The 11,482-nt window shown below is 39.1% G+C and overlaps 2 protein-coding genes across 2 annotated transcripts; one reads left to right on the top strand and one right to left on the bottom strand.

Annotated features, from left to right (window-relative positions):
* Window positions 1-1,265: 1,265 nt before the first annotated feature.
* On the top strand, window positions 1,266-7,753 carry LOC120778902 (peptidoglycan recognition protein 1-like). The gene is made up of 5 exons (XM_040110948.1): window positions 1,266-1,745; window positions 3,782-4,180; window positions 7,035-7,222; window positions 7,278-7,425; window positions 7,486-7,753. The coding sequence occupies exons 1-5, from the start codon at window positions 1,739-1,741 to the stop codon at window positions 7,689-7,691; spliced, it is 948 nt and encodes a 315-aa protein (XP_039966882.1). The 5' UTR covers window positions 1,266-1,738; the 3' UTR covers window positions 7,692-7,753.
* Window positions 7,754-7,971: 218 nt separating this feature from the next.
* Window positions 7,972-9,217, bottom strand: LOC120777783 (alpha-tocopherol transfer protein-like). The gene has a single exon (XM_040109303.1). The coding sequence runs from the start codon at window positions 9,180-9,182 to the stop codon at window positions 8,205-8,207; it is 978 nt and encodes a 325-aa protein (XP_039965237.1). The 5' UTR covers window positions 9,183-9,217; the 3' UTR covers window positions 7,972-8,204.
* Between the last annotated feature and the right edge of the window lie 2,265 nt (window positions 9,218-11,482).

Raw genomic sequence — 11,482 nt, forward strand, 5'->3', positions numbered from 1 at the left:
ATTCGTGGATCCGAGGGCATACTTCGTCAAACACTCTCAGAGCCGACATAACCTAACCAGCATAGCCGCTGTCTCTTAATTCGCTGAACTATGTCAATGTCGTCATATATCTCGTACAGCTCATCGTTCCATCGAATGCGATATTCGCCGTGGCCAATGGACCATAATCTTCAGCAGAACCTTTCTCTCGAAAACTCGTAACGTTGACTCATCAGATGTTGTCATCGTCCATGCCTCTGCAACATATAACAGAACGGATATATTGAGTGACTTATAGAGTTTGGTTTTTGTTCGTCGATAGAGTTGGCGAGAGTTATTCTGCGTTGGATTTCGAGGCTAACGTTGTTGTTGGTCTTAATTCTGGTTCCAAAATAGACGAAATTATTTACGACTTCAATGTTATGACTGCCAACAGTGATGTGGGAGCCTAGTCGCGAGTGCGACGACTGTTTGTTTGATTACAGAAGATATTTCATCTTGCCCACGTTAACTACCGGACCCAAGTGTTTCGCTTCCTTATACAGCCGCAGCTCGATGTATTTTCTACATGAGCAGATTGAAGAAGTTGTATGATAAGGAGTTGCCGTGTTTAAAGTCAGCTCCTCTTCGTGCTGTCAAAAGCAGCACCTCTTCGGTGGTGTGTGTCGATCCTCTTTTCACGGGACTTTTCCAAGATTTGGCGTATGAGGAATATCTGATCAGTTGTCGATTTTTCAGGCCTAAAGCCACACTGATAAGTCCCAATCAGTTTGTTGACGGTGGACGGCTTTAATCTTTCACACAGTACGCTGGAAAGAACGTTGTATGCGATGTTGAGAAGGCGCTGATTGCATTCTCCTTATCAGTTCATCGCCGCCGTATTTGAATAGCTCGGTCGGCCCGCCACTTTGTTGCTTTCAGATGGGTAATTGCTTTTCGAACTTCTTCCTGGTCGGGTAATGGAACGTCCTCTCTATCGTCATCGATTGGGTAATCAGGTTGACCATCTCCTGGTGGAATGCTTTCACTGCCATTCAACAGGTTGGAGAAGTGTTCCCTCCATAATTTCAGTAAGCTCTGGACATCATAACATTGGCCTTCAAAACAAAATTCCTCATAGGTAAAAATTTTATTAGAACAATTTCATTTATGAGCCAACCTAATGTACAAATGCAATATATTATGTGTGTGTATGTGTTTGTTATATGCATAAGGAATTTGTTAGTTTGTTTATGTGCGTTTGTTTACATGCATTCCGTAGAATCAGAAGTTGTTGTCAGTCATTGAACGGTATCAATTCATCAGCGTTCCGCATTCAAAACGCTTGTCCGCCAATGCGCTCATTTCAAACTCATTAAAGTCGCGCTCAGCAACAGTCGCCACAGAAACACAATTGCTTCCAAAAAGTGTGGACTTGACACCCGCGTGTCGTTTCAAATATTTTTTTTATTCCTGCTAACCTACACACAGATAGCCGTGTTAAAACAAAAAATCGCTGATGAGTGCTTATTCGCTTGTTAAGAGAATGAACAACTTCACAACAATTGGTTTCGCGGATCAGAATTGGCGGTTTGACGTCTGACAGCAAGGACAACAACAATAAACAACAAATTTCAACAACAATAGTCAATATAATTATTTGCCTCTGGACAGCCTTAAAGGCTAGCAAAGGGCAAGAAAGTGCAAATAACACAATAATTTATTTGAGGATCAAATTTGAAGTTTTGTGGAGACGCGGTTCGAGTTCTACGTCCACGATATGGCAGGTGAGTGTTATCTGAATTATCTGATATACCAGTAGTCTGTAGTATATGTTACATAGTTAATTTTGTGGTTCAGATCGTTTGATTTATGATCATTTGGCCTGCTGATCAGTGTACCTCAGATCAAAAAAGTAACTTTCTTGCGGGTATATACTTAAGTACGTATTATACATACTCGTATATATGTATAATTAGTTTCAGCCTACGCTCCCAGCAGGAAAATTTTGTGATGCATAAGATTTATTCTGAGAAAAAGCGATATACATATAGGAATTTCCGAGATTTGCTTTAAAATATAATTTCGTAAACCAAAATTTCTTCGATCGACGAAGAAAGTGATTCTTCTAACGACAATTGGGTCTACGGAACCGAAACGAAGTCGAAAGTCGTTTGTCAGTCAAAGAACTCTCATCTCGTTTTTCCGCTACAACAATGACAATAGAGGAAGAAACTAAAACTATTCTTTCTACTTAATATTAGTCACGCCTCAGTCGACAATGTCAAACCAACATGACAATGAAAAACTATAAAAGAAAAGCTCTTTCAAATCCTAATGCAGAACTGTGGCTGTTTCCATCCCTTTTCAGATAGCAAAAAAAAAGAAAAGAAAATAGCTTAAATATCTAGGAGATCTAGGTGTACGCTTCCAGGTGTTTAAGTCTTGACCTCCCAAAGGCGGGATAGTCAAGAAGGAAGTGTTGAGTTGTTTCCATCCTATCTTCAGGCGTCTGGTAGAATTCCAAGCCTTACTTTATGGACGCCAATAGGGCAATGGCCGTTAAAAGTCCCAAAAGTAGGGAAAGGCTAGCCTTACTGATGGCAAAGAGATCAATAGATCTCTTGCAATCGATTTTGAGCCAAAAGGCTTTGGCGACAGCGCTTGTACGGATGGTGACCTGGCGCTGGCGGAGCCCAGCTAAAAGATAGAACACAAGAAGATACGGGACCGTCGACCCGCTTCTATTCTACTGATACCGGTTCTAGGGTGCCTTTTCTTGCCAACTCATCAGCTTTACAATTTCCTGTGATTCCGTTGTGGCCTGGCACTCATACCAGTCTTATCATAAAGACACTCATTGCTATTGATAGCGAGGTTAGACACTCTTTGACCAGCCCTGAACGTCCTGTTAATGAGTTCGAGACTAGTATCGCCGCTCTGCTATCTGAGTGGATGGTCACTTCTCTGTCTTCCTGACAGTAAACCCCTCCACCATCCTTCCTCCTAAGCGTTGACCCATTCGTAAAGAAGCTCACTGCGCCTCTCTTCCAACGGCTTCTTCCCACCCTTAACTCCCTCGCCGGTATATGGGTAGAGAAAGTGCCACCAGAGTTCGGCTTGGCCACTTCATGATCCAAGTGATCTGGTATGAAGTCAAAGTGAGTGAGGGTTTCCGAGTGAATTTTTACAAATTACAAATACTAAAAAAAATGTTCTAAGTAAATATCTCATTCATAATGATAATGCGGTCATTAGTTAAGTACAGTCTCTATCTATATTTCTTGAACCTTTATGCATCATTTCATCAAAAACTGGAACAAATATATACATATGTACATACCATATGTATTTGTGCATTCTTGTGTACATATGTTATACATATGTATATATTCGTTTACGCTATTATATATTCTTATATACATACTATATATGTACCATATATAAACTCGCACATGAAAGACACAGTGCGAAGATATCTCGCTATCATATGTCTCTAAAGCTCCCATCAAATATTTACAAATTGTATATAGTAGACTGTCGGTCCGTTGTCGGTGTCTGGCGGTAGCGATACGATGTTGTGGGCATAAAGATATTCTCACGCCAAGCAGTAACAATTCTGAGCTCTGTTCGAGTATGCCACTGCAGCTAAGCAATCGCAGTATTGACAATTTCATAAGCTATTACGAACACGATCAGAGATATGAGGAACTCTTCGCGCGGCTAGAAACGTTGCTAACCAACTTTTGGCGTCTAATAAAATTAATAATTGGTTTCAATTTACTACGTACTCTACTAATAACTCTTATTCATTTTGACAAAGATTCTGCACGTCAAAACGAGCGATTGGTGATGCCATGGGGTTCATTTTATGCCCCCATCTCGCGTCCATCTCCCGGAGCACAGGCGAAGGTCAAATCAACGTTGATCGCTATGAATGCCAACGAGCGAACACCGCTTCTGAAGAAGGGTCAAAGTTATGGTGGCACATCGTTGGCGACAGCGGCGGCTTTCAGTGATGGCTATGTGAGTGAGACTGCAGCAGACAGCAGCTATGGCAGCGATAATGATAGTTCGAGTGTCAAAGGAGATTATGCTGGACATGAGCACGCCGGGTTAGGAAAGCATAGAAGGGATTGCTGCTCATATTTGCAAATTATGACATTTGTTTTGATACTAGCCGGTGGCTGTGTTATCGCCACTTATCTCTTGATTGCTGAATGTAAGTTTTGAAAATACCAAAAAAATAATTACTTAACATTTGTATACAAATGAATTGTTTGTTTGTTAGATTTGAGTCCGAATGCATGTAGAAATAATGCCTTTGTTTTATTTCATATAATATAAAACACATTCAGTATATAAGTTTACATATGTTTATTGCAACAGTATATAAGGTACCTAATAGCACTAATCTACACCTATACAAATACATATAGTCCAAGGCAAATACTCGCAGACTGTGCGTTATTTATACTAGATACTAGGTAGGTTCAAGATCCATTATCTTTCGTACGTGCGTTATCTCTTATTCATTGTGATAGGACAGTTCGGATAAAAACTGATAAAAGTAAATGTCGTCTTCAAAGTTTTTTGCAATTTGGTCAGGTTTCTTGTCAACTAATCCAAACAATACAATTGAAAAGTAGAAATATTCGATCACACATGCGCAGCATAGCCTGTATATTCACGACAATAACAGCATATTCGGAAAAAATCATATCCGATATTACTATAGAGTCGATTATAACATTCTTAACGATTATAAAATCAAGCAAACCTCAATCGGACTTTTGATATTTTAGAAGAAAACTATTGTGTAGTCGGAAAAGTCTTTTCGTATGTCTAATCAAACTTCAACTTAATTTTTTTTTTTATTTATATTGAACTTTAATGAACCAAATATGCACCATTCTGGTCGACCAATATTTGCCATTTTTCCGCTAGAGACATTATTTGATCAGTGTAAAACTTTTCTGGTTTCTCGGCGAAAAACTGCGACAAGTAATTTTTGACGGGCTTCTCTTGAAGCCAACTTAAATCCATTAAGGAAGTTCTGCATTGACCGAAACAAATAGTCGTCCAATGGTGCAAGGTCAGGGCTATATGGTGGATGCATCAAAACTTTCCAGCCAAGCTCTCCCAGTTTTTACCGAGTCATCACAGATGTATGTGGTCTAGCGTTGTCCTGATGGAAGACGAAGCCCTTTCTATTGTTCAGATCTGGCCGTTTTTTTCCATTGCTTGCTTCAATCTCATCAGTTGTTGACAGCAAAATATAGAATCAATCGTTCGACCAGGCTGGAGTACCTCATAGTGGATGATTCCTCTCCAATCCTACCAAAAACTCAGCATAACCTTTCGAGGCGTCAATCCCGGATTTGCGATCATTTGTTGAGCTTCACTATGCTTGGACCATGATCTTTTTCGCACATCATTGTTGTATTTAAGCCACTTTACGTCTCCTGTTACCATTCGTTTCAGAAATGGTTCGATTTCATTTCGTTTCAGCAAAGAATTAGAGTAATTAATTCGGTCCATTAAATTTTTCACAGTGTTTTCATGTGGTACCCAAACAACGAGCTTCTTTTTGTAGTCAGCCGTTTTTAAATAGTTCAAAACCGTTTGATGATGATTGTTAAGTTCTTTAGCGATGTCATGGCTGCTTATGTGACGGCGCTGGTCAATCTTTTCCATAATTTCATCTACTTTTTCAACGATAGGTCGACCAGAGAAATTTCCAAAACGGAAGCAAACGAATCATTGTTGTGCTACACAAATTGATACAGCATCGTCTCCGTAAATTTCACAAATATATATATCATGCATTAAATGATCAGGGTACAAAATATGCCGATAGAAAGGAATTATTTCCTACTGAAAACTCTTCTCAGACCTCTTTGAGATTGCTAATTCGCTGGTATCCGTACCATTGAAAAGAAACTGATGTATGGCTGTCACACGAGTTAACACAAAAAATCTTATGGACCAATTTCCATCTACGATCCACTGCTGCTCGATCCAATTTTGAAGCAGTCGTGGTTGAACGCGGCGAACGGTGTAAATGGTGGCTAAACTATCATTAAAGGTCGGGGAAGTTTAGCTATGTGTTTAGTGAGGCCATTGGACCGTCTGAAGTAAATAGTCGGTCAAAAGATTCGACCGTGTCCAGCACCCAGTAAAGAAAATATAGCAGCCTAAGCTGAGGGTGTACACGAAGACCGCGGAGAGCCAATTCGGGGCCGTCCAGCAACTCGGACTGACGTATGGATCCACTTGGCGCATTTTACGTCGATATCTTAAATTAAAAACTTAAAAAATATATTTTGCACAAGAACTGGCGAGTATCGCTTTAAGGGCGCTCGAAAAGTTTAAAGAAGGTCCGTCGTTTTCCATTTCTGGTTCAATGGGCCTGTAAAGAAGTAAAATTGCAGTATTTGGAATGAAGAGTAATCTAAGGAGACCGGTGAAATCATCGGTTCAAATTTCTACAAAAATGATGTCGTTGAGAACGTAACCGTCAATGGCGGCCGCTATTTCGCTATGATAACCGACTATTTGATGCCCGAAATTGAAGCTTCTTTTTCGGCGCCATTTGGTTTCAATAAGAAGGCGCCACTTCCCACACCGTTACACTTTTTCCTGTGGGGATAAGTAAAGTCTAAAGTCTATGCGGACTATACCGCTTGGATTCAGATCTTGGTGCAAAATATCACGTATGTCATTCGCCAGTTAGCAGTCTAAATGCTCGAACGAGTCATCGAAAATTGGACTCAACGGATGTACCATCTGAGACGTAGTCGCAGCCAACATTTGAAAGAGATAAGCTTCAAAAATTAAATTCCAAAAAATATTCTTTCGAATGATAATAAACATTTTACATTAATTTTGAAGATCCAGTGTTTTTTCTTTAAAAAAGTAGCGAACATCCAAATGGGTTACCCTTTAGTTTAACACAGTTAGAAACTTTGCTAAAGAAGTTGTATTATTTTACTTTTTATTACTACTAATTACTATTAAAAATGTAATTAACAGCGTTATCAGTTAACAGAAGTCGCCTATAATCTCTTTCTTAGCGCGTATACCGGCCTTGCAATTCTCGTTGGATCTCGTGCATCGTGACATTTGGAGCAATGTTTCCGCGCCACTTGCAGATTTTCTCAACTTTTCCAACGTCATAAATATAGTTATAATGCAGACAGGTGGTTCAGGTTGTGAAAAACTGGACAAATGTCTACAAATACTACAAGGACTACAAAAACAGGTAGATACTAGAAATAGTAATAATATTTATTTTTTACAAATTTGCTTCTTAACAGTACCAAAAGCAGCTGGGCATGACGCAGGAGGTGCCATTTAACTTCCTGATCGGCGGTGATCGTCAGACTTATGAAGCACGCGGCTGGAACTACGAAAGCGGTCTAAATTGGGTGGCGCAAAATGCAACGCTGGTGATTGCTTTCATAGGTAGGACTGTTTGTCATCTTGTGCCTTCCAACTTTTTGTAATATTCTATCACACTTAAAGGCAACTATACAACACTGGCGCCCAACGCTTTGCAGCTGCGCTCAACATTATCACTTATTGCGGAGTCGGTGCGGCAAAAGAAGCTGCAGCGTCAGTACAAAATTTACGGCTTACAAAATTTAACAAACAGCGAAGTTGATGGTAAAGCGCTCTTCGGCGCTATTAGCCAGTGGACGCAGTACAAAGGGCTCATACAGGTGCTCTGAGCTTGCCACAACGGTTGTGGGTCCATCTCCAGATATTATGGATTTCAGTTTCAGTTACTCAAGTTATTCTTTCATGCCAGATCAAGCGAAACATATTTAAAACAAATTAATTTACTATTTAAAAAGTAAGCAAATGATTTATTTAGCCATTACGCAGTTACACAAAAGCACGAAGCATTGTATTTGTATTTAAAGTACATATGTATAACACTATACACTCGTATAAATATATGTTTGTACATATATATAATTCAATGTTTTTCACACGTACTATCTATACATAGTTAATACTAAACAAAGCCACCAAATGGAGCGTTCACTCCACAAGGCGCTTCTCTGACTGCCAGCTAAATCGTTTATAATTGTTTCCTCTTCGAAAACTCTTAAACTTAAACATTAAGTAATGTAAATTAACACAACACGCACATCAACACAGCATCTGTGAGCTTGGCTCAAACGTCGAACACATCACCACTTTCGGTTAGCAACCTATAACCCACTTCCCTTGAAAGCTTAATCGAACTCCAGCTTTCGAAAACTGCCCTCAATTGACTCGATCTGCGACACGAAATTCATGCCGTTGCTGCTTTTCTCGCTACTGTAATTACTTTTGCGCAAGATGCCGCGGTCGCTTAAGAGCGCAATCTTATCCAAGTTGAGTATAGTTTCACGCTTGGCGAGCAATTCCGCCTTCCACAGTTCAACTATCGCTTTAAGCGGCATTTGACCGCCCAATTCTTGTGGCAGGCAAGCTGGATCAACATGTTTTGCCAATTCCTTGTCTTGTGTATAGAGTGTGAGGCGATTGCGTATTTTCGAACTGACACGCCCCTTTACGAAATCGATCAACCATTTCAGCGTCGCTGGCACATTGACCAAGTGGATTTCTTTGTGTCGCAACGGTAGCGATTGTTCGCTCCACTTGAAGACGCGCGCAAATTCGGTTGGATTCCAATTGGTCACGTGTGTTGTGGTGACACCGGAAAAGTCGCCGACATGAACAAGTCCGCAAATTTGTGTAGCTTGATCTTCCATGAGACACTCGTAGGTGAGAAAATGTGCACGCGCTTGATCACTACTATTATAGATCTTTGGATTGAAGCCTTTGGCGTTGATGACCACAACACGACGTCCGTGCTTGTCACGATTCGGCGTGGCGAAGATGTAGCCGCTGCTGATAATGTCATTCAACTTTTGATCTAGAAAGTCCAACTGTGTGCTCATATGCGGGAAAGTGCGTCGTACATTCAGGTATTTGAGTAGTGTCTGCTGCGCCATAGGCACGCTGAACTTCTTGCAACGCAGGAAACGTAGTAGAAATTGATCGTCGAGTCGTACATTTCGTAAGTCTTCGTGTTTAAGTACCCAGTTGCGCATTTGTTCCAGACTTTGTTCTCGCGAGCATTTATCTTCACGCAGTTCGCGTTTCGCAATCTTCAGCATGTTTTCCGTTAGCTCGGCATCTGCCAATTGTTCGATGGTTTGCTTCATGGTTAGGTGTTTCAAATTAAACGCTCACCGGAGAAATAGCTGCAAATATAAAAAAAACATTTACGTAAATTTAAATGGTTTGTAACTTTATTTCAAATTTATGATGAATATATTTTACAATAAATGATTTGAAGATAAAGGTGAAAAATATCAAGGTATTAGTGGAAGGTTGGAAAATATTATCTGCAAAAAAAGGTGATCCACTTAAAGATTCCATACTTTTTTAAAGAAAAAACACAGAAACTTCAAATTTAATGTGGAATGTTTGTTAATATTCGAAAGATCATTCTTTGGCATTTTTTGAAGATTATCTCTTTCAAATGTTGGTTGTGGCTACGTCCCAGATGGTCCAACCGTTGAGTCCAATTTTCGACTGGCAACTGGGGAATGACACACGTCCAAGGCCTAAATCGAATCGAGATTGTCCGCATAGACTTTAGACTTTACATATCCCCACAGGAAAAAATCTAATGGTGCGATATAACACGATCTTGGTGGCCAATCGACCGGCCCAAAACATAAAATTATCTGCTCACCGAAGTGTTCTCGCAATAAATCCATTGATTGATGCGATGTGTGGGAAGTGAAGACGTTTTGTTGAAACCAAATGTCGTCAAGATCACGAGCTTCAATTTCGGGCATCAAGTAGTCGGTTTTCATTGTGAAATAACGGCCGCCATTGACCATTACTTTCTCACCGGCATCATTTTTGAAGAAATGTTTCTACCAGTCAACAAATCACATAAGACGTGGTTTTTCTGGGTGAAATGACAGCTATTAAATCTCTTCAGGTCACTATTCGTCTCAAGAACCATAAATTTGCTTATTTACATACCCAACGAGCTAGAAGTGGGCCTCATTGCTGAACAAAATTTGGGTCGAAAACGTGGGTTGTTCCTGCAACTTTTCAGGGGCTCATTGAGCGAAGCTAGGTCGCTTGGAAACGTCGAATAGTTTCAGTTCTTGCACAAGTTGTATTTTGTTCCCTTTCAATTTAAGATATCGCCGTAAAATGCGCTTGGTCGTTCTATGCATCAGTCTGAGTTGCTTCACCATAAGTTGTTAAAGCGTAGGTCTTTTCATGATGAAAAGACGAACAATACTGAACAAAAATAACATGACAGCTTGACACGACTCACTCGTGATCTGTCAAAAAAGGTTATTGAAAAAAATACCTTCATTTGGATTACCCGTTAAAAGGAACTACAGTAGCTTTCGCCCTCCAATTGGTAAATATATATATAAGATAGTTTTCGCTTGCTTGTTGTTATATATATATACCTTATATACAAGTATTATACATATTTATAACATTTTAGAATTTGCATAACCATTCTAAATATTATCTCATATATGTAAGTACTATTCTATTTTTTTTATAATTGAAATTTGATGATTTCCTGATGAGATAATTTACGCTCAATTTTTTTCCGTCATCCGTGAAACACACCAATGGGATCATAATTGCGCAAATTTTTTCTCCTCTAATTTTTGCGTAAAAAGTGTAATATATATTGTACAATATAATTGAGGAAGTGACAAGATGTGAACAAAATAAAGTTATTTTTTCATAAGTTGAAAATCTTTGTTTTATTTGTGTGTCTCTATTACTTTGTATATTAGTGATTGTAGTATGTAACTCTTAGTGAATCGAACAAACAACTAGTATAAATCAAATACAAAGACATAAGCAAGTGGATACAAATAATAATAAATTCAACAATTTCAACAAGAGAGAAAAAATAGCGAGCTGTGAATGGACAAATTGAGTTAAAAGCCGGCAACAACTTTATTATATATTTTATACAATTGCGACATGTTGCTATAGAGTATACTAGTTTTGTGCCCCTAACGGTTGTATGTATCACCTAAACCTAATCGAGATAGATATAGAATTATATATGTATATTTAAATGACCAGAATGCCGAGAGAAGTTGAAATCCGAGTGACTGCCTGTCTGTCCATTCGTGCAAGCTGTAACTTGAGTAAAAATTGAGATATCTTGACGGAACTTGGTGTACGAGTTGTATGCATACAAGTATAAAATTGCTTGGATTCCGAACTTCTGGTTCACGTTTTGTACTTTCGGTTATTTCCCTGGCTTTGGTACTGGCAAGTTGCAAGAGTATGACATGTTCGGTTCCAGCCGAACATAGTCCTTCCTTACTTGATTGAGATTTTTCTACATGCAGTGAGAATACTAATTAATTTGATTTATTTTAGCCCAGATTGAATAGTATTTTTATATGTTTATATGTATGGTATATTATGGTATGCAGTAAGAAATCTAATTGGTTAT

Source organism: Bactrocera tryoni, chromosome 5, assembly GCF_016617805.1.
Source record: "Bactrocera tryoni isolate S06 chromosome 5, CSIRO_BtryS06_freeze2, whole genome shotgun sequence".
Classification (NCBI taxonomy): domain Eukaryota; kingdom Metazoa; phylum Arthropoda; class Insecta; order Diptera; family Tephritidae; genus Bactrocera; species Bactrocera tryoni.